Raw genomic sequence first — 23,325 nt, forward strand, 5'->3', positions numbered from 1 at the left:
AGAACAAAAGTCATCTGTGGCAGACAGTAAACAGCTAGACTCAAGCTCCCTGGGTAGGGCAGAGAGCAGAAGCAGTCTATGGTTGAGCTTCCTAGCTGGGGCAGACAGCAAACAAATGAAGGCTATGTAGGCTAAGGTGGGTAAACCGCTATGTGAGGGGTGGGGCTGGCAACAGTGGGTAAGGAGACCTAAGCCCACCCTGTTCCTCTGAGTCCTAGCCCAGGGCTCTAACAGTAGCAGGGAAATTCACCACGTAGTCGGTGGAGATCCTGTCAAAACATGCTGACCATAACTTCAGCACACACAATCTGACTGTCCGGTTTCCCTGGGCTACTTCCTACCCCTACTTGGTCCTAGAGTTCATTCCCCATGGGCACTTGGACTCCATGGCAACTGGCAATTCTAACAGCTCCTCAGGGTATTTGCCAGATGGCAGCTCCTCCTGTTGTTCTACCACATGTGGGGTTGTTACAATTCAGTCCCTGGTTCAGAGGCCAGTAGCAAAGAAGCAATGTCTGACTCCTTCATTGGCTATTTCTCAATTATGTGGGAGGCCTGGCCTCTTACACTTCCTATTCCACCCCTCCACAAGTGGCAGGCCCAGCCTGGCTCCACCCATTATGGGGCGGGGAGAGATTCCTTCCTGTCTATATGAGAAGGAGACCAATCTGCCTTGCTACAATGAACAATGCATACCAATAATACCATATTCAATACATCCTTGTAAGTGGCCTAAGTTCAAGCAGCAGGAACTCCAAGAAAATACATCCAGTCCACGGGAGAAGTAAACAAACATGTTAATCAAAGATTTTATTACAGGCTCCATTACTAGCTCAGGGAAGGACAAGTCATCCACAGTTTATCAGATTTCTCATTTTCCCTCTGTACTAAATCCATCTGGTAGTCTGGATTGTAACACTGGAGAGGTACACAATCTGAAATAATGCAAGTGACATAAATTGACTGTTTTTCTTCCAAAACATCAAAAAGAGAAGAGAGAATAGATTTCTGGACCTTCAAAGTCCAACTCACAAGTGCCTTTAGTAAAAAATAGCATTGCAGATGTTAGTGGTATGCTAGAGCCCTACCACTGTGTGCAGTGCTTGCTCCCATGAGTTGCTGTGGATAGATGATCAGGTCTAGATGGCATGGTGATAAAAATATTAGCAGTCAGTCTAGGATTGTGCTTCTGCATAGATTAAGAAAATGAAGCTCTGTAAGGATATGTCTACACGACCACCCTAGTTCGAACTAGGGTGGTTAATGTAGGCAACCGGAGTTGCAAATGAAGCCCGGGATTTGAATTTCCCGGGCTTCATTTGCATATTGCCGGGCGCCGCCATTTTTAAATGTCCGCTAGTTTGGACTCCGTGCCCGCGGCTACACGCGGCTCGAACTAGGTAGTTCGGATTAGGCTTCCTATTCCGAACTACCATTACTCCTCGTGGAACGAGGTGTACCGGTAGTTCGGAATAGGAAGCCTAATCTGAACTACCTAGTTCGAGCCGCGTGTAGCCGCGGGCACGGAGTCCGAACTAGTGGACATTTAAAAATGGCGGCGCCCGGCAATATGCAAATGAAGCCCGGGAAATTCAAATCCATGGCTTCATTTGCAACTCCAGTTGCCTACATTAACCACCCTAGTTCGAACTAGAGTGGTAGTGTAGACATACCCTTAGTAATTCATCACCAGTGGACATATTGGAGACATTGGAAAGACAGTACTAAGAACTGTGCAATATGGTGTTAGCATGAACAGGACCAGATAACCGGTCCCTATATGTATCTATTTTTCACCAAGGCTATGTCTAGACTGCAAGCCTCTTTGGAAAGAGTGTCTACACTACAGCCAGTACTTTCGAAAAAGCAAGCCACTTTTTAAAAAGAGAACATCCAGGCAGTCTGGATGCTCTCTTTCGAAAAAGCATTACGTAGCACCTTTTTTCGAAAGAGCTCTTTTGAAAAAAGGCATTATTCCTCATAAAATGAGGTTTTCCGCGGTTGAAAAAACTTTCCATTTACTTTCGAAAGAATGCGGCTGCAGTCTAGACACAGGTAAAGATTTTTTTGAAAAATCCCTGTAGTCTAGATACACTCTAAGGGTATGTCTAGACTACATGCCTCTGCTGACAGAAGTATGTAAAATAGGCTACCTGACACAGTCAGTGAAGCGGGGATTTAAATATCCCCCACTTCATTAAAATAAAAATGGCCGCTGTGCTGTGCCGGCTCAGCTGATCATCGGCACAGTACGACAGTCAAGATGTGGATCAGTCGACAGGGGAAGCCTTTGTCGACCGCTCCCATATGCCTCGTAAAACGAGATTTACAGGAGCAGTTGACAAAGGTGTTCCCTGTTGACTGAGCCACATCTTGACTGCCGCTCTATGCCAACAATCAGCTGAGCTGGCATAGCACAGTGACCATTTTTATTTTAATGAAGCTAGGGATATTTAAATCCCTGCTTCATTGACTGTGTCGGGTAGCCTATTTTACATGCCTTTGTCGGCAGAGGCATGTAGTCTAGACATACCCTAAGGCTGTGTCTAGACTGGCATGATTTTGTGCAAAATCTTGCTGCCTGTCTACACTGGCGGCGAGTATTTGCGCAAGAACACTGACTTTGTAATGTACAAAATCAGTGGTTCTTGCGCAAATACTCTGATGCTCCTGCTCAGGGATAAGCCCTCTTGCACAAGTATTCTTGCACAAAAGGGCCAGTGTAGACAGCCAAGTTAATTTCTTGTGCAAGAAAGCCCGATAGCTAAAATGGCCATCGGAGCTTTCTTGCGCAAGAGAGCGCCTACACTGGCACGGATGCTTTTGTGCAAAAGCAAATCTTTTGTGCAAAGGCACATGCCAGTATAGATGCTCTCTTGTGCAAATACTGTTAATGGAAAAACTTTTCTGTTAAAAGTCTTTGTGCAAAATCATGCCAGTCTAGACGCAGCCTAAGTGTTCTGCAAGTAGTTTCCACTTGGCGGAGCTGTCCTTTCAGCACCAAAGAACCACAAAGACACAAGTCAAGACAGAACAAAGCCATATAAGACTGAGTGAATTCAGACTATCTACATATGAAGAGCTTCACCATGTCAGTAGTACACATCCTCTGCAACACAGAATGCTATATAGATCAATGATCTTTAATTAACAAATTAGACATATCAAGATGTTACTTGCTTTCTGATTTCAGTTTAGAAACATAGTACTCTGCACTATTATAGTGCAATAAAGTAAATGATCTCAAAGTATTTTAAGAGGCTAAATATTATTATCCCAATTTACAGTGAATATTGAAGCAGATATAGGTTAGGTGACTTGCTCCAGGAAGCTAATGGCAGAGGACAGTTGTTACACTGCCTTCATGGACAGTAGCAGTACAAGCTTTGCCACATCAACTTACCATTGTGTCTCAGGGTTTATCTACACTCCACAGCTTTTAGTGACATGGCTGTGTTGACACAGCCATGTGGCTGAAAGTCAGGCAGTGTAAACAATGTTTGTTAGCACTTTTGTCAACCAAAATCTTCCATTCCCTATGAGTGAAAGTTAGCTTTGTCCTCAAGAGAACACTCCTATTGACAAAGCGTATTTGTATTAGCACTTGTTGTAGCAAAGTTTTTGTCATGAGGGGAAGGTGTTTATGCACTTGTGAATGACAGAAGCTTTGTCCCTCAATTGCTAGTGTAGACAAAGCCTCAGCCAGGACTGCAAGGGATCACTCTCTCTAGAGCAGGGGTCGGCAACCTACGGCACATGTGCTACTTATGGCACATGAGCCAAGTTTCAACAGCACACAGGAGGGAGCTTAGCCCCGCCCTTCTTCCCCTGTGCAGCCGCTGAAAAGTGCTCCTTCCTCCCTGCAGCAGGTTAGGCTGTGGTAGGAGGAGGCAGCACTGGGGCTGAAGCTCCTCAGCAGCACCTTGGCCAGGACCGGAGGTGCTTCTGCCGTGGCTATGCAGTTCGGTGCCGGCCTCTGACCATGTGGCTGTGGCAGTGGTGCCTCCTGGGCTGGCCCTGGACCATGTGGGCCCTGACAATGGCAGCAGGGCCTCCCTTCAGGGCGGGCTGGGACAGCATGGGTGCAGCCATTGCTGCAAGGGGGCAAAAAGCCAGGTAAGGTCCCGCCTCATGCCCAGACCCGCTCCCCCACAACCAAATCCCCTTACTCCCCTCCCCCCACCAAGACCCTGCATCCCCAGCTTGTTCTGACACCCTCCCTTGTTCCTGCACCTTCCCTCCTGGTCAGACATCCCAGCCTGCTCCTGCACCTTCCCCCAGTCTGGCCAGACACCCCCACCCTGCTCCTGTATCCACCATTGCTTCTGCTCCCTCTTTCTTGGCCACACACTGCACCCTCCCTTGCTCCTGCTCCCTCCACCTGACCGGACATCCTACGCTCAGCCTGCTTCTGGACCCTACCTCCCGCCCAGACCTCACACCCTCTCCCTGTTTTGCGCCCTCCCAGATCCTGCAGCCCATCCCTATCCTACTTGCTTGCAGCCCCGTCTCATACACTGAACCCCTCATTTTTGTCCCTACCCCAGACTCTAAGGGGGGTCCATAAAATCCACTAACTCCAGAACCTCAGAAAAGTTTAAATCTGGTCTATGGTAAGCAGAGGTGTAGCGAGGGTGTTATGTGCCCAGGGGCAAAGGCAAAATTTGTACCTTCCCCCGTCCCCCAATCATTTGTTACTACCTGTGAGACTTTACATATTTTCTGTGCTGGAAGGGGAACATGCAAACAGGGTTTGGCTTGGATCCTCCATGCTGCCCCCGTCCGGCCAAAGTGCAGAATGTGCTGCGTGGGAAGTGGGAGCTCGCAGCCCGCAAGGCGAGCGGGGCCCAGCAGTTTGAGGTGACTATGAATCGCACCCATGTGGGCAGCCAAGGCTGGAGAATTATTTGAGTTCCATGAGGGGGCAGTGCGCTGTGTGCATCCGGTGTGTCTGTGCCAAGCCTGGCAGCACTATGGTGACTCGTGGGAAGTTCAGGACCCGGGGCTTCTGAAGGAGGCTGATGAGGCCAAGGTTAAAACTGCTGTGTGGGTCCTGGGTGGCATTGCATTGCAAACAGCTGCTGCAGTGTAGCTCGAGTGGGAGCCAGTCTCTGTAAAGTGCCAAGCAATGTCCCCGGCTTTGCTTGTGTTCTTAAGTAGAGGGATGGGACATGTAGGGGGGCTCAGGGCAGGGGGTTCTGGTGTCAGGAGGTGGGTTTGGAACAGGAGGTTGGTGTTTGGAGGGGTGAGGGTGGAGTTAAGGAGTCATGCAGGGGGTTGGGTTCGGGGGCGGGCTCAGGGAGGGGGGTCAGAGTGCAGAAGTCAGGGACAGTGGTGGGAGATGAAGGGCTCATGGCAGAGCACTGGAAGGCAGGAGTAGCTTACCGGGGCTGGCCAGTGGTGAGCGTGATGCAGCTCTTGCGATGGGGTCCTCATGGGAGCAAGGGACTCCAGGAGCTGGCCCTGATTTTCATCTACTCCCATCCAGCGAGTGGAGAGGTTTAGCTCTAGGGGTCGGCCCTCGCCTGCAACTACCTCTGCAACTCTTGGGGGTTTCGTAGCTCCGGGGTCTGCCCAGCCTCCAGCCAGACCAGGAGAGGGCAGAAGTTGGAGTCAGCCCTGAACTCCAGCTGCCACCCCTCCATCCCTCGAATTCAGGGTCACCGTGATGGGGTTGCTCCAATCTCGCACAGAGGCTGTCGGCGTAAAAAGAAGCCAGGTCTCATTGGCTCAACCAGGCTGTGCTGCAGAGGCTATTCACAGTCAGCTAAATTGGCGCCCCTAGCATGGTGCCTGGGGACAACTATCCCTCCATCCCCACTCACTACACCTCTGATGGGAAGCTCTGTACCTCAGTCCCCCACTTCCCTTCCCCTCACCATGGGGCTGGGGCACCAGAGGAGTGAGGTGTCTCAATTGGGGGCCACATCAGTGAGGGTTGGGGGTTTTGGAGGAATTTTTTTGCTTCTCACTGGTGTGGTCCCCAACTGATTTTTCTGTGAGTCAACCCCAACCCCAAAAAAGTTTCCCGCCCCTGCCATAAATAAAGAAACTATGGAAACCTTTTGTGTTGGACATAATATTTTACCTTATGTAAAATGAAGTTTGATAAACTAACATTTGTTTCACAATTTAAATTAAACCGTCTCTCCAGCTGCAACTGGTTCAGAAAATATGGTCACCATACCCAGCCTGCCGTTGCTACCTCACTCCTCCCTCACCTCCTCCCTGGCACACACATCCGTGAATAAGTTAAATCTTGATATGCCGCTTCTGAGAGGTTGCCGACCACTGCACTAAAAGATAAGATCTGCATCTTTCTTTACTAATGAAGCTGCTGTAAGTAGGACGATCATTGACTTTAAAAAGTATCACTAGCATGCAGACCCATACAGAGAGGTGAATAAGTCAAATCTCAGCATACCACCTTTGACAGGTTGCTGACCCCTGCTCTAGAGTGAGGGTCTACATGCATATCTGGGTTCTGTATGCAACTATTTATAACAGTGCCTGGAAGTATGGGTTCTGTATATGGAATCAATGCACACACTTTTTCACACATACATTTTACTCCCCCATACATAAAAATGTGGTCCTCAGTGTTTGTACCCATCCAACAGAGTGCAATACTAATTAAAGCTTGGTTGCATGTAAAAAAAAGAGTACATTTCAGACGGAGTTATAATTGGAAGAATTTTAATATATATCTTGGGAAGAGGGATTGTCTGATATGTAGAGCACAGCAGTGTTTATTCACATTCACAAAGTCCTATAGTGCTCAATAACCTCTCCTCCCATAAGTTCTGGTGCTCTGTGCATCATCTAATGTCAACAGAGCACATAACTCAGATGCAGTGGTACTATGGTGACAGTAACCAATGAGAAGACATCATGCAAATGAGAATACTGTATCCCACACCAGCTGCTCTGTTGCTGGCTGGTTGTTATAGTGATAAACTGAGGCCTTGCCTCTTTGCTTCTCCTTGAAAGAAAACCCTTTAATTCCTCAAGGGAAGGGAAAGAGAAGAAAGGTGAAAGAGGTGGGGGTGGGGAAGTGAATTATATGACAAAGGAAAACATTATCTGGCTGCAAAGAGAACAGCAGAGAGGGCATCACGGAGAAAAATATTCACTGGCCATGCCCGTGCTCACCACGGATGCTGAGTCAGAAACAGGTATCCCAAAATCCTTTTCTAATGAGCTTCTTTCAGAAACCATGGAGGAGATAGAACACACATGCCCTCAGCCTCGGTTGGTAAGTACAGACAAAGGATGCATGTATTTGTCACCCAAAAGCTCATTGCTTTATTAGAATGTAAAGGAATAGATTGTTCAATTATATAATATGTAAATATGAATTCAACTGCAGCCTAATTCATCTCGGTTGATTGTGCTTATAGTCTGCACTGGAAGAACGTGTGTTACAAAGAACTATTGTACCTGCTATGAAAAATGCAGATTATTTAGGATTTCTTTGTTATTGTGTGTGAGGAAGAGGTTCTGTTTTGGCAGCTCTCTTTCTATAAACAAAACCTGTCAGGAATATGAAAGGGGCATTTTTCTTTAGTCTTTTTAAGATTCGGATTTACAGCAAGGCTGCTCATTTCATCCTCGCCTGTTCTTTGTTTTTGTGCTGACTTTGAGAAATAAATGACAGATTAAGCAGAAGTGTCATGTCCCTAAACAAAAGACAGTGAGTTAATATGATGTAGTATGATCACCCAAATTTCTAAAAGCTTTTAGTAAGATTGGGTGTGTACACTTCCATGATTTTACTCAGGTAATGGAAAGCATGTGACTCGCATGTGGATAGCTGCATTAAAAGAAGAGCTGCATGTCTTCAATAATTAATGTCTAGCAAGAGTGCATTCAGAGAAGCCGGCTGCCCATATGGTAGAGCATTCCTTTATCTCTGTATATTATGTGTGATATATTGAATTAAGCCCTCTTACACCATCACTGTTCAGTTTCACTCCCAGGGTTCTGCAGATTCATTCTGCATCAGATAGGAGTCCACTCTAACAAATAAGACAAAACAATGAGGTGTTGCTTGCTGCTTCTCTAAAGTCATAAAGAACTATGAAGGGCAAGTTCCAATGAGATATGGGGCTTTAAATTATGGCAAATGATTTATGCTGTCTATCCTTTATATCTGAGAGGGGAGCTTGCCGATTGATTAAAAGTGTGTGGTTTGAAAGGGCAGCATGAAGAAATGGGACTTTTTTTGGGGAGAGGAAGTGTTTGATCATAAAAAAAGTTGTTAGTCTTTGAATGAAGGTGACAAAAATCGCATCCAGGCAGCTCAGACTACTTCACAGTCAAAACTAGCACAGGCTCCAGCTGGGTGCTGTACCCTCAGAGCAAGCACTTTAGAGCTGTATATTTTCATGTGTTAGTCTTTCTTCTATTCTGAATGTTTTTATTGTTGTTCTTTATTTAAGACTGTCCAATTTATTATTCTCGACAAGAGTAATTGTTAACTTGTCCCTATCCCTGTATGTGTTACCACAAGGCACTGATAATAATGATACATATGACAGAAGCCCAAGAAATGGATATTAATAAGGTGTTACACTCTGTGACTTGTGCAGTAGTTTAGCACTGGAAATGAGATCATTTACTTCCAGAATTAAACACAACCTTAATTAAAACTTTTTTTTTAAAATCCAACCTCTATAATTGCATGTAACACTTTCTTTCAAACACTGAAGTGCTCTGACAAATAGGAATAGTTGCTAGAGTCACATAAATTAACATTTTCCCCTCATTTTTTTTATAATTAGCTAACAACTTTTTTTAAAGCTGTTAATTTATAAATGGATAGGCTTTGGCTGTTTGGCTGTTTTTAAATAAGGGAGCTAAGTACTGTAATGTGTTTAAAAATGCTGTTTGTTAAAGTTTTTCTTACACATAATACAACCCTTTTGAATATATTATATCCCTCCTATCCTGCCACATAAAAAAGCATTTAAAGGAAGAAATGTCAATGTGAAGCAGGTATTTACAGTATCAGTCATTCTAGTTGAAATCCTATGGAAATGAAAGTGGCAACCGGAATACATGAATAAAACAGGAACTCACAATGATCTGTTTTACAGCTCCATGAATATTAATACATCAGTAATGACAACAGAGATACTTGGAATAAAAATTTATTGAAAACTCATATGTCCAAGATGAGATTCTGTGGGACTGTCTTACCTCTATACTTGCTGAAAGAAATGTGCCAATGTTGAAGTAGAGGAGAACTCAGAATATTTAAGAATTTAATGACTAATAATAAATAAGAACAAATAAAGATGGACCAGATATATGACCAGATCCTTATCTGTTGCCAGTCAGCATAGCTCCATTGAAAACTATGGAACTCTACCACAGCATCAGCTGAGGATCTAGTCCATTATTCTTATTCAGTACAGAACTTTATTTCATTGTAAGTCTTTTCAGATGTTTAAAATAGCCTCTTCTCTTAGTTGTGGGACCAACTTCTATGAAGTCAATGGGAGTTGGGTTGGACCATTAACTGGGAAAGCCACTTAACCAGGACACTAAACTCTCTACTGGAGAGTCCTAACTAAAATAACTTTACTATGGGCCTATTATGCTGTATTTGAATTTGTTACCAGGCAATTATGTAATACTGATGAGCTGAGTTTGTATTATTTGTGATTTTTTTTCATGCAGGTAGGTGGCTATTATGATGATGGTGAGAAAGTAATTAACAGCCAGAGCTCTTTGTATAGGTAGGGGTTTAAAAAAACCCTATTGCTTTAATCTATTTATATCTATATATAATTCAAAATTAGAACAAATAACATGAAATACTTGAAGAAAGTATTCATTACTTTATAATGAAACTTTGCAAAAGTCAATAAATATTTTCACAGATGGAACTGGAGTTAGTAGGACTTCCTAAATTGATATTTTTATAGTATTTACTGTTGTTTGCTTTTTAATTAAAACAGAATTACATAACTGAATCCCAGAAACAGCAAATATTTTAATTAATATCTGTCACAATGTAACTATTTCTTTTTCAGTCAGTCAGTCCCTCTGACTTTATGTCATGGAGGCTGCCATGTTGGCAGGAAGTGTCACTGTAGGACTAAAGGAAACTTCTGTGTCCTTCCATGAGCCAGGAAAGCAAGAGACATTGAAGTCAGTTTTCAGGTAAGTTTCAATGTGTATTGAAATATGAGTTTTTCCTCGGTGTAGCACTGATTTTATATAAATTGCCATAACTTCCTCTTTTTTTTTCTTTTTTTCTTTTTTTGCAGACGCTGTCTGGGATTTTTGAACTAAAAAAGTCAGTGAGGGACTCCACTAAGAATTCATATTGCAGTAGAGCAGTGGTAGGCAACCTGCAGCCCATGGGCTACAAACCAGCCAGCCATTTTATTTACAGTTGCCCACATGCAGGGATGCCAGTTTTGCTGGTTTCCACCCATGTAGCTTTTTGTTCCTACTGGTGTTACTAAAGTGACATGCACGTAAAGCAAGGGCACATGTAAAGCAAGGTGCATGCTGATGGTTCTCACAGTCAATGTGTGCTGAGTGCTCCCTCTGCATCCAGTCAAAGTGCTGCTAGAGTGCAACCAGCACACCCCACATATTCTAGGTAAACAAGCACAGTTAGCAAAACTGCCCTATACTGGGATACCATCTTGGTTAGGACAATCCTGTGGGCATGAAGGCAGGCCACTCCTGTGGCCCACTCACTAGCCTAGGCTGCCTATCACTGAAGTAAATACTCCCTGCTCCCTCCTTCCCTCTAACTTTGCCTTCTCTTTGTTCCCTATTTTCATGCATCTGCCTGACAATTAATACCATCATTCATCATACACCATCAGTGGACCTTACCCTCAGACAACAACAATGAAACATTCCATTACATTATAGTCTCATCTACACTGTGGGTTTCAGCCACTGGTGCATCTATACAAGTGTTGCTATTCCAGTGTACACCAGTCTTGTAGATATGGTCTGTCAATGGAAGTGCCAACTGTTTGAAAATGGGATAAACGCACCTGTGCAAATTGTAATTTTAAACTAGTGGACCACGTTTACCTTGCAATAAATGTGGCTAAAAATACACAGCATAGTCAAGTCCATTGTTTCCCTGAGAAGCAGAGGCACATGGACTATAGAAGGTTGGGGGAGGGACTTAATTTGGACGTTACAGCAGTTTGAAGCTACTTTTTTAGTTAGTTTATGAGGATTAAGTCTTTGGGCTTGATTCTGCAATTAATTCCCTGTGGGCAACTCATGGCTCCTTACAGGATCAGCGCCTTTGGTCTTCATCTGGATTTGGAAAGAATTTAGCATACTGTGAGAATTACCACAACCTAAATATTAAATCAATAATAACAATAGCTTTGCTCACAGGTGGGGTGGCAGACAATCCCAGACAGTGTCTACATCAGAAAGAAGCAATGGCAATGTGTAAGAACAGTGCTGCAATTAAAAACAATTAATACACATAGAAACTTACCTGAAAACAAATTTAACTACCACTTGGTTTGACTTTCACTGAAGTGGAGTGGGAGAATTTTGGTTTTTGTTTTGTTTTGTTTTTTTACTCAGACTGTATACATCTTTCTTCTAAAATAAGTCTCTAGGAATAAAATATTCAAAAGCGCCTACATGACTTGGGTGCCTAATTCTCATAAACTTTCAATGAGACTTAGATGCCTAATGCTTCAGGTACTTTAGAAAAGAGGATATAGATGCCCAAGTCACAGGGACTTCTGACAATTTTAATTTAAGGTCTTTAATCGTTTTTACAAAAAAAATTTAATCACCAGTTATGTTGGTGAAATCATTCAGAAACTTTGAAAAACACTTAATATTCATTTCAGAGTAGATAAGAAAGATTACAATATATTATTACTCTTTCTTGGAGGAGATTTAATAATGGTTTAAACTGGAGGTATAATATCCATAGAAATATTCCCTATTGTGATTAAGTATAAAATTTGAAGGAGCTATTTCTAAAAATTGGCCTCGACTTTCAGTATTTTGATCTCTGATGTTTTTCCTTTTTATTTAAACAATGATTTAGGATGATTTTTACAGAACTGCATATTTCAGATATTCTACTTGTATGACTGGGTAAAATTCCTCAACAAATACATATTATTTTAACTGTTATAGTTAGTAACATTATGAATATAAAGGATTTTATTGTAGATACAAAACTAGCCATGCTTTTTTTCTTCCACAATGTGGTATGATTTAGAGACCATCCATCAGCGCTTCTTCATTTTGGATCTATGCTGGGATATAAATGTCATGGAAAAGGAGCATTAGGGCAGATGACTATGTAATAAGACTGTGTTCTAGGAGCTTAAAGAAGCCACAGTTTGACTAAATGTAGATGATCTTAGCCTACACAAGTTGTGTACTGTATTTGGACCCAGAAGTAGTATTCATGAATTCTATCTCTTTTGGACCAAAAGTTTAAAAAACATGTCAACTCTGGCCTGCATTTGACACACTTTAAAAACACGTTTTTTTTGTCTGCAGCCCCTCACCACAAAAATCTAGATTGTAATTTGTCTTTTATTTCACTAAGACCAGTTCTACACTAAGGGGAAGGTTAAATTAAGAGACACAACTCCAGCTATGTTAATTATGTAGCAGGAGTTGACGTACCTTAATTTGAGTTTCCACACAATCTCCAGATCAGGTGACAAACAGAAGCAAACACTCCTGTTACCTTCCCTTACTCCTCATGGGAGCAGGAGTACCAGCACAGAGAGGGGCACTCATTGAGTTCAGTTTAGCGGGTCTTTACTAGACCCACTAATTTGAACTCCAGAAGATCAATCGTAGCAGCAGCGATCTTCCCCATAGCGAAGACATGGCATGAGAGTCACACTATTGCTACATATCTGAATATGCTGTACCCTTCGCAATAAGATATTGCAATATTTATTGGTCCTATATATAGAGAACTACTGAAATATGATAATTGGTGTGAATAATATATATTAATGGAAGATTCTGTTTCATCTTTTCCTTAAACAATGCTTTTTTTCAGGTACTATGAATGTCTGTTTCACAGCCTAAATGAAAATGAGCTAGAAAGGATGGTGTAACTAGACAGCAAAAGCAGGGATTTTACTACATAAAAAATTCTAATGCAGGAAAAATCCATGGGAAGTAGCTAAGAAGTATTTACATTTGGCAGAAATACATATATAGAAACCAGTAACACAGCCAGTCCTGCATAAAAGATGTGCCTAAACTAAGGATTGGTCTATTCTACAAAGTTAAGTCAACTTAACTGCATTGATCAAGGTCATGAAAAAATTGTGTGATGTAATTAAGCCCACCCAAGGAAGATGCAGCAAGGCTGAAAAAAAAATTAAAAAATGGTTTGCCCTCATGTTATTGTTGCGTAGGTCTGTGTTTGTGGCTAATTCCTATGAAATGATTGTCTGTATCGAGGCAGCACTGTATGTGTTGTTGGAGAAGTGTGTCTTTATATCTTGTGTAAATGATGTTTGATACATATTTGGTTCTTTCATTTGTTCTTTGTTTGAGTTTGGGGCCAACATGCGTCTAAAATATGTCATACTCTCCAAAAGATAGGCTGTAGCTCAACCAGAAATGATGGGCTTGATGCAGAAACCACTTCATGAAATGCTGGTTAAACTCATAATGGTCTCTTTTTGGCCTTAAAAGCTATGCATCTATACATGTCACCATGCACTTTTGTAAAAAGATGGGAAGAATTTAGGCATTTTTCTTTTTTCTGAAACTTACACTTGCACCTTGTGATTGTATAATAATTATTGACTGACTAATAATGATTATTAATGCAGAACATGACTTTATGGAGGATAGAACCCAGATAGTATTGTGGAGGAAAAGGCTGTCTGAGTTGTTGCAAATTGGATTAAATTTTTAAAATAGTATTAATTAAAAATATAAACAGATTCTTCTGAATTAGTCTTTATTCATATTAGCTCAGAACCAATAGAAATCTGTGAGACTCAGCTAGATTCTCTTTTGGTTCATACATCGTTAACACAACTTTTAACTAAATTTTACTTGCAGAATATTTACCTGGAGGTATCCAGAAATACACTGCAGCTACAATTTAACTGATCCTTAATACACTTGAGGTGGGTCATGGTTATTGGTAATATAGCTTTAACTTTATAAAACAGAACCAGCTTGAATCCCCACCCAGAAATGTGAAGAAACTAAACTATCCTGGATGCCTCTAAGGGAATCCCTACACTGCATTTTAAAATCCTCAGGAATGAATCTCAGAGCCCAGATCTACTGACTCATATGTGCAGGGCTCACACTATGATACTGAAAACAGCACTGTAGACATGGCAGCTTGGGCTGGAGCTCTGGAATCTATCCCCCTCACAGCCTAAGCCTGAATGTCTAGATAGCTTTTATTAGTGCTGTAGCACAAACCCAAAATTATAGATCTAGAGTCTGAGAGACACACTAGATGTACACTAAAAGGCAAAACATCCCCACTCACAGCACTGAGTGTGTGTGTAACAAAAGAGAGATAGAGGGAACACAGCATTGCTTTGGGAAAACACCACAATGCTTCCAACATGTTCAAACTACAAGTAAACACCTGCCTCAGTTTCCCACCTTGCAGTGTTAAAGTCCAATGGACAAATGGCTATTAATATGCCATTCCCCTTTCCCGCCAGTGCACCCAGTCATGATTTGTTGTGTGAGGTCTGCGAAGTCCCAGAATCCAGAAGTGCATTGCAATGGCTTCACCTCCCACCACTAAAAGCAGCAGTGGCCAAGCAATGTGCCGTGGAAGACTGATGTCACTATCACACCTGCTAGTCCTGATTGTTGCTTTTGCTTGCCACTCACATTGCTCCTTGCTTCTAGCTGCAATGCTAGAATGCAATCCACCAGTTAGCCCACATCTTTGTTATTTCCCTAGGGAGAGGGGAACCTCACTGATGCTGCATCTGTGGTCTGTTGCCTTTCATCATGACACTGTCCACAAACAAAGTCTAATGTTCAGGTCCCTAGACCTGCTCATCAGTGATTTCAGCTCTAGTGATTACTGAGCTGAAACACAGACTCTCAGTTGAGTCTATTTTTTAAACACTAGAGAGGGAGGGTGAAATTTATCTGGGACTCGTTAAACAGAGGCCACACGACTAGATAGAAACCCCTGTCTCCCACCTCTGACTTTCACTTGCATTTGGCATTTCTACCTCCTGCTTAGTGAATGAGGTAAAATTAGGTAACCCCACACTCCAGTTAGTACTGGCCAAGTACAGTTCTATTGCCCTTTAATTATACAAGATCAAAGTAAATTTTAACCCAGAACAGCCAAAATTGATTGATCACTGCCGATCACCCACCTATAATAGGCATGTCTGTGCAAACATAGTCAGCTCCAGAGATCTTTTGTCTCAGTTCTTCAGTTGATGGAAGAGGAGAGAGCTCCTTTCATCAGTTATCCACTCCAGTCTCAGAACGTTATGGAAATTGTAGGGATTACACATAACAGCATCTTGTAAAAGATATTTAGACTGAAGTGTGATTGTTTTAGCATTGATAGTGTGCCTTTCATAATTGTTGTATAACCTTCTGGTTTAGAATCCATGTTCCAAACTCCTCCTTGCATCATTGTGCCGAGTTCACTGTGTTGAATAAGTTTATTCAGAGTAATTGGGAGAATCTCAGAAAGCTTATTATATTCTGAGAGAAACTCTCCTGGAAAGTTTGCCTGGCAAGAAAGTGAAAGCTGGGACTATAGCTCCACTCATACCAGCTTAAGGAAGAGATCTGGACTGGGTGTCTCCTGGCAAGAGTTGAGAGTTTTTTTTCCTCCCCTTTGGAGAAGTTTGAATTCCTTGCTAGCACACAGATTCAAAGGAAGGGAACGCAAACCCTTTATAAAATCTGTTCTATTAATTATTGCCTCCAAATTGCCTCCTTTCACTTCTCTCCTTTTCTACAGTAAATGAGTTAGTGTTCAACAATCAAGACATAAAACATGAAGAAGCAGATGAAAGAGAGGAACAGGGAGCTAGGCTATATTCTGCAACATTCCTATTGCAAGTTTCAGGCACTGAAACTGCACCAGAAACTGAAGTCAGCACTTGGATAACTACATCCAGGTAGATGCCACCATGGCATAGTTAACCACACTGTTGATTAGTACTTACGGGATAAATGGGGAGAAAATAGTTTCCTTCAGTGTCCTGGTTGGTAATCTGTTTGAGCTATAGTGTGCTGGCAAATGGATGGTCAGAGAGATTTCCTTGTTGGGCACATAGCAAGCAAGCCAGCCCTGATACTGAAAACTTCATTCTGTACTCACGTGAAAAGAATCTAAATAATCTCATCTGTGTTTGTCAGCCACAGCTTAAAAATTACTTATTTGAATGGACAGAAAGCAGGTGCAGAGGTAATGTGGATCTCAAACTACTCTTACTGCCAGGTCCTCTACATCCAAATTTGACTGGCAGGGAGACAGCAAGCAAAATTAGAATCACTGCCCAGCTGATGCACAGGGATCCTGGCTAAAGAGAGACAACTTGTCTACACCAGAGAGATTTTCCCACAAATTCTAACCATTTTTAAAACTACTTGGAGCCAAAGGGTTGGCCTGAGCCATTTACACTCACCGGATTTCACAACCATTGATTTTGCTGAATTGGTTTTAAATGACTTTTGAAACCAATTCAGCAAAAACAGTCCAGGCTACCCAAACCTGGTCTCCACTATAGCTCCTGTTTAGTTGAAACAGTTTTCAAGCTGGTTAGAATTTGGGAGGAAAATTTCCTGTTTTGTTAGGATGATTTCACATTGTCTTTACAATTATTATAGCCAAGGGCTAAATTTGGTCCTTATGCCCAGATCTGTAATGGTATTTTGGGCATTGCAATTTACTCCTTTCAGTGTGCAAGGGCTAAGTAAGTTGGAAAGCTAAGTTCCATTTCCAAAAATGACTGGATTCAGCTACAAATCTAGTCTAGATTCAGGGCAGATGTATACTGCAAGGACAGGTCGATCTAAGCTATGCAATTTGAGTTACATTAGTAGCCTAACTCAAACTGATGTTGCTTAGATCTACTTACTACGAGGTCTACTTACTACGGGGGTGGGGTAGGGGAGGATCGAGAGAATTAACTCTCCTGTTGACTCTACTTACTCATCTCATTCTGCTGGACTGCTAGAGTCAACAGGAGAATGATTAGCAGTCAATTTAATGGGTCTTTACTAGACTTGCTAAATAGACTGTTGGAGAATCGATCACCAGAATATTGATCCACTTTGTAGTGGAGACAAGCCTGTCACAGCCCCAGGTACCAATTGATAGGCTTCTTTATTTTCTCTTTGGCCTATAAGCACATCATTTGTATGCATTTCTGAATACGTATGTAATGCCTATAGATCTCAGTCGTCTGCTATAGATTAAGAACTGAATCTGGGGCCTTTAGAATTGAACCTGGGACCTTCGGTGCTTAGTGCAAGAGCATCTACTGCAGTGGTGGTCAATAATCAACTCACAGGCCTGATTGGGTTTGCTGTATTTTCCTTCGTCTCCACAGGTATGGGCACTTGCTGCTCCCGTTGGCCATGGATCGCCATTCCCAGCCAATGGGAGCTGCAAGAAATGGTAGCTCAGCCCGCACCACTTCCCGCAGTTTCCATTGGCCGGGAATGGCAATCTGCGGCCAACAGGAGCTGCAAGGACTCATACCTGTGGAGGCGCAAGTAATTACAATGGCAGAGACCCTTATAAGGGCTGACTCTGGCAAACCACCTCTGTCTTATTGCCCATCCTGATCTACCACACAAACTAAAAGGCAGCTGGTTATTAGTGAAGGTTATAGATCAGACTCGTTATTGTCACTCTGTGAGTGGTCTCTGTGTCACTAGATGGGACAATACACCACATCCAGAAGGTGTGTAGGTTACATATGCTCCTCCTTGACATATCCCTGATTTTAGTCTCTTGTCCCTAATTACTGTTCATTTTAATGTCTGAAAGTCGAGCGGTCACATGGTAAGAAAAGAATTGGCAAGACCTTTTATAACAAGACCTAGGCTAATGGGAAGCCAAAACAGGATGTCTTTGGCTTTAATAGGGGCTGAGAGAAAAAGCTGCTCAGTCTTGAAAAGAAATGTATATGGGTAAAAGGTTTTATCTGTTTGACTAGAAAAGAAAAAAAAAATCTCTTGCTGCAAAACAGACCTATTTTCTTCAAATAGTCTCCCAGGAAACAGTCTGTACCTAGCTAGGGTGTGATTACCAGTTGCAGGCCTCAGACCATAGCCATTATTGTTTTAACATTCCTGCCCTCCTCTTTATCACAGCGTGAAGCAGCCTATGTCGGATGTTGTATAACTTGACATTGCTTGGAGCTAAAAAGGCCGTTCAGCACTCCACAATCACAAAGACAGAAGCAAAAAGACAGTCATTAGAAAATAAAGAAAATGAGTGTACACTGTGCTACGTGGGCAGCTAGTTGATCAGGATACCCTTCCACAGAACCCAAACAGCAAGTTTGGTTTTCCCATATTTTGTTTTTAATCATGTCAGTATACAACAGTTACATTTAAAATTATGGAGGCATCAGTGAAAGTAAGGATGCTTCCCTGCCATATAGTAGATTTTTAAATCTGTAGGAATGGTGAAAGTTTTATAAAATCAATATTGATGGTAAATCACACACAAGACCAAGATAGGCTACCAATGAATGCTAGAATTTACCTTGATGCCATCAATGGGACAATGGAACCCACTCTTTAAAGTCAAGAAACAAAAGTTCCATTGCAAGTTAAAGCCAGTGTCTGTTAAGTATGGAGATTTATCATCATAAGAAAACATCATAACCATTCCAAGAAAAAAAGAGAGAAGAGGGCAATTTTTGTTAAAAGGAGATAGTATGTAATATGGTATTGCTGAGAAGTACCCACTAAATGACATAGGTGTCTGAGAAGTATTGAAAACTGTAAATAAAGGGCAAGAAATATTTTATTATGGCCATAATGAGTGCTGAGATAACAGATATGACAACATAATGTGCTTCATTTGGTCTCTTCTGAAGAACAGAACAAAACAGATGATGCAAGGCCATGAAATCCCAAATACACCATGGCAAAGACTAATGAGGATGTATTTGCTTTTGACAAAAAAAAGGAAACCTTTTTATTTTTGTTTTATTACTACTTTTAACTAATGAAGATTTCAAAACTAAAAAGTAAATGTTATTTCCCCCTATATCAAATCACAAGGGGCCAAGCATATAATAGCAGTGATTATAATTTCCTGTGTGATCTTTGAGACAATATTTAATCTCCCATTGCATCAGGAGATTGCTATCTGTAAATTAGGGGTAGTACCACCTCATTTCTGCCATCCTTTGTCTTTCCTGTGTCTTTAAACAAACTCTTCAGGCACTGTTTCTTATTACAAGTATGTAGATCATCTAACAAAATGGAGCCTGACCGCACAGTGTCCAAGCATTTCCGCATTATTATTAAAACATTAATAATAATGAAAAATAAATTTCACTGGAATTTCTTACTTTAGTCCAGACCTGACTTTGTATGTCCTTTATAAATAAATTAAACAAAGTATCAAGGACTAATTCAGCACAAGTAGTTTATATCTAATTTTTGTTACTGGATGGAGTTTGTGCCCAAACCATTGAAAAGCTAGTGAAGAGGTGGTCAGTTAGAATACGTCTACACTACACAGGAAGATTGAAGCTGCCGCTATTGATCTTCCAGGATTTGAATTAGTGGTCCAGTTAAGATAGCTAATTCGAAGTGAGAGGTGTGCTCCGGTCGATGCTGGTAACCCTGCTTTCATGAGGAGTAAGGGAAGTTGGAAGAAGAGTGTTCTCCCTCCAACTTCCTGCAGTATATACAGTGCCAAAAGCCAAGTTAAGCTACTTTGACTTTAGCTATGCAATTAATGAAGCAGAAGTTGTGTATCTTAATTCGACTTTGTCCTGTACTGTAGACATACCCTTAGGGCTCGTCTACACTGGCCCCTTTTCCAGAAGGGGCATGTTAATTTCAACTATCGTAGTAGGGAAATCCGCGGGGGATTTAAATATCCCCCGCAGCATTTAAATAAAAATGTCCGCCGCTTTTTTCCGGCTTTTAGAAAAGCCGGAAAAGAGCGTCTACACTGGCCCTGATCCTCCGGAAAAAGCGCCCTTTTCCGGAGGCTCTTATTCCTACTTTTAAAACCCCTTTGAAGTAGGAATAAGAGCCTCCGGAAAAGGGCGCTTTTTCCGGAGGATTGGGGCCAGTGTAGACGCTCTTTTCCGGCTTTTCTAAAAGCCGGAAAAAAGCGGCGGACATTTTTATTTAAATGCCGCGGGGGATATTTAAATCCCCCGCGGATTTCCCTACTACGATAGTTGAAATTAACATGCCCCTTCCGGAAAAGGGGCCAGTGTAGACGTAGCCTTAGTATTTTCCAAAATCCTAGTGCCTAATGAGCTTTTAAGTTAATTTTAATATATATGTGAACATTTTACCTCTGGGGCATTTGGAAATTGATCTAACTGCAACTGTCCCACATTCACAAGTGATAAATAGCAAAAACTAGATGTTTTGTCTGAAAACTGCAGTAAAGATGCTAAGGAAAATGGACACCTACTCCACCCTGACTGTATCCTCTAGCAGACAAGCTACCATCCTATCTGATTGTTTGAGATTGCCTCAGTACGCAAGACTTAGGACAGAGAAAAAAAACGCTTAAACAACTCACAGTCCAAGAACTAAACTTCTGATACTTTGACCCTGTGGCCAGAAAGACCTGAATGCAATGTGTGGATAGATTATTTATTTTCCTTCCTGAACCATTTTCAGAACATTGGAGCTTCTTGACTAAGAGCAAAGTTTAGTTTGTGTGATGTTTTTAAAACCCCATACTCTCTTCAGTGCCCAATGGATGCTTTTTGTACCATTTGTGTGTGCTCACGAGTAACGGAAGAAAGGAAACAAATCATCATTATGCCACATTATGCCATAGGACTCACTGACATTCAATGAAGTGATTCAGGTTTGACTTCCTGGTTAAAGAATGAACTGGATATTTGCTCATGTAATTTTTGCTTTTTTTCCCCCTTTCTCTGTCCCTCCATTGCCTTCCAGACTCTGGCTGCACCTGCTCCATTTGCAGATGAAATAAGCTGTCAGTGCCAAGCCCCACACGAGAAACTAACCATCTCTCAGGCCCACCTGGGAACACCAGGTGAGTCTGGATTAATTAGACTTCTTTGCATCAATGATAGCAGCATGAAAAGGACTAAAAGCAGCTCTCACAGACAGTATTTCACTATTACAATAGCACTCTTCATTTGGGAGAAGGAGGTGCATTTGGGCTACCTGGCTGGGGATTAAGAAGGTGTAACAAAAGGATTTTTTTTTAGAAAGATAGATCAGACATTTTAATATAATTGTTAAAAGAGATGGATTAATTTTTAAACAGTTATGAACATGGTGGGCAGTTAGTTTGGATATAAGAGGTAACTCAGCAGATCATCACACAGAGGTTATTTGCATATTGAAATCATATGGTTTCCTGGCTAAAGTCAGTGTTTCCCTCATTTTGAAACACACTTCATGGTCTTTGAATCACAGGGATGATATATATCCTCTGACAGCATCTTAGCTTATGAGTGTACGAATGTACTCTTCCTGAATACCTGTGTGGTGTGGTGGGAAATGACTTCTGCCTTTCTGATGTTACAGTTACAGCAGTCAAGGCCTGTAGTGCTGGCTCTACTATAGTATCAGGGCCCCCACAAAGGGAGTGTAATGTTTGGCGCCCATTCTCCCATTCCAACTGATGTGGGGCGTGAACTGATGTATGCTGATGGATAATAATTAAAGCTCTCCGGAACCAGGGAGCCATTTATTGAGACCCTGGTTGGCCACATTACAAGTCCCTCCCTCTACCTGTCTAAATGGAAATTTTGATCTAATATTTTCTTAACTCCCACTACATAACACACACACACACGTGTTAAACACTTCACCTGTTCCCCTTTTCTGCAGAACTGACTTACTCCTGTAATCTCTTTTTATGGTAGAAGAGTTTAGGGTAGGTCATGTTTTGGAGCATGTATCATTCAGAGGATGAGGAGGATATCAACTGATGGTTTTACAGGCCCCCAAAAAGCTGCCTGTTATCTCACATTGATGAACTATCTCCATTTTCCCAGTAAGTTTTCCAAGAAATATGGTTTTCTCCACATTTTTTACCTGAGTCTTGGGAGATATGGTCATCCTGAGCACCCTGGCATTTCTTTCTTCTGCATTGCAGCAGCAGCTCTGGGGGTCAGGGTCCCATTTGTTTGTCTTTTAGTTGTACAGGGACTGCCTAGGTCAACAAAGTGGGCTGGCATGCCACTTAGTGAAGCAGTTCTTGTTTAGACCCGCAGCTCCAAGCCCAGACAGGATGAGTGGGGTGCGGGAAGAGATGGATAGTAGGGACAAAATAGGAGGAGGTAATAAGAATGGGGAAGATAAGAAGGTTAATTAGAGTGGAGAAGAGTCTTGGGGAAGAGGAAAGATGTATATACAAGAGGAAATGAACATGTATGTACAGCACTACGCTGTGGAAGAGAAAAAAGGAGGGATCAGGGGAAAAAAGTGAGTTGACACAAATGGAGGGAGACAGGAAGAAGATATTTTTTTCCAAGAGAGAATTCAGGGAAAAACGGAGGTTAATAAAGAGGCCAACTTGAGAACACAATAAAGAAGATGCAGAAGAGTAAGAAGAATAAAACATTTTAAATTTACTCACTGTGATTTTGCATATCTGAGGGGAAAAACCCATAACATTCCTACAAAAGACTAAATGTGACAGCTAGATTTACTCCTGTTTAAAGCTGGAAATTGTTGTTGTGTTTCTTTCCCCGCAGTTGACAGACCAGTTAGAGTGTATGCAGATGGAATATTTGATCTCTTCCACTCCGGCCATGCTAGAGCTCTTATGCAAGCCAAAACTTTATTCCCGAATAGCTACTTATTAGTAGGAGGTAAGATTCTAAGATTGCATTGTTGCCATGTTCTCAGTTGCTTATATCCTCTGTTTGAGCATATTTTCCTGTCTCAGTAGTGTTTTATGCCTTAACTTTAAGATGGAGTATTTTTTATGTCAAACAAGGTAAGAATGAAGTCAAACTCTGTTTTCAGCTCCATATGCACAGTTCCCAAAATGGAGATGTCTGCATGTTTCTGAGGGCAGAATGTCTCCATATGAGTTTTCATCTTTTTATTTACAAGCTCAGGATTATAAAAAAAAGGTAAAATTCTACTGCTCAAACATTAACAAAG

General features: G+C 41.8%; 1 protein-coding gene across 2 annotated transcripts in view; it reads left to right on the forward strand.

Moving 5' to 3' along the window:
• Nucleotides 1–6,957: 6,957 nt before the first annotated feature.
• Nucleotides 6,958–23,325, forward strand: part of PCYT1B (phosphate cytidylyltransferase 1B, choline) — a 52,407-nt gene continuing 36,039 nt past the window's right edge. The window contains exons 1-3 of one of the 2 annotated variants that reach the window (XM_006112515.5): nucleotides 6,958–7,255; nucleotides 21,136–21,235; nucleotides 22,911–23,027. In XM_006112515.5, the coding sequence (XP_006112577.1) occupies nucleotides 7,064–7,255; nucleotides 21,136–21,235; nucleotides 22,911–23,027 (409 nt within the window). In that variant the 5' untranslated portion in view covers nucleotides 6,958–7,063. The remainder of the gene's footprint in view (nucleotides 7,256–21,135; nucleotides 21,236–22,910; nucleotides 23,028–23,325) is intronic. The other variant, XM_006112516.5, reaches the window with a different exon arrangement.

This window comes from Pelodiscus sinensis, chromosome 1, assembly GCF_052426305.1.
Source record: "Pelodiscus sinensis isolate ZL-2025 chromosome 1, ASM5242630v1, whole genome shotgun sequence".
NCBI classification, from domain to species: Eukaryota; Metazoa; Chordata; order Testudines; family Trionychidae; genus Pelodiscus; species Pelodiscus sinensis.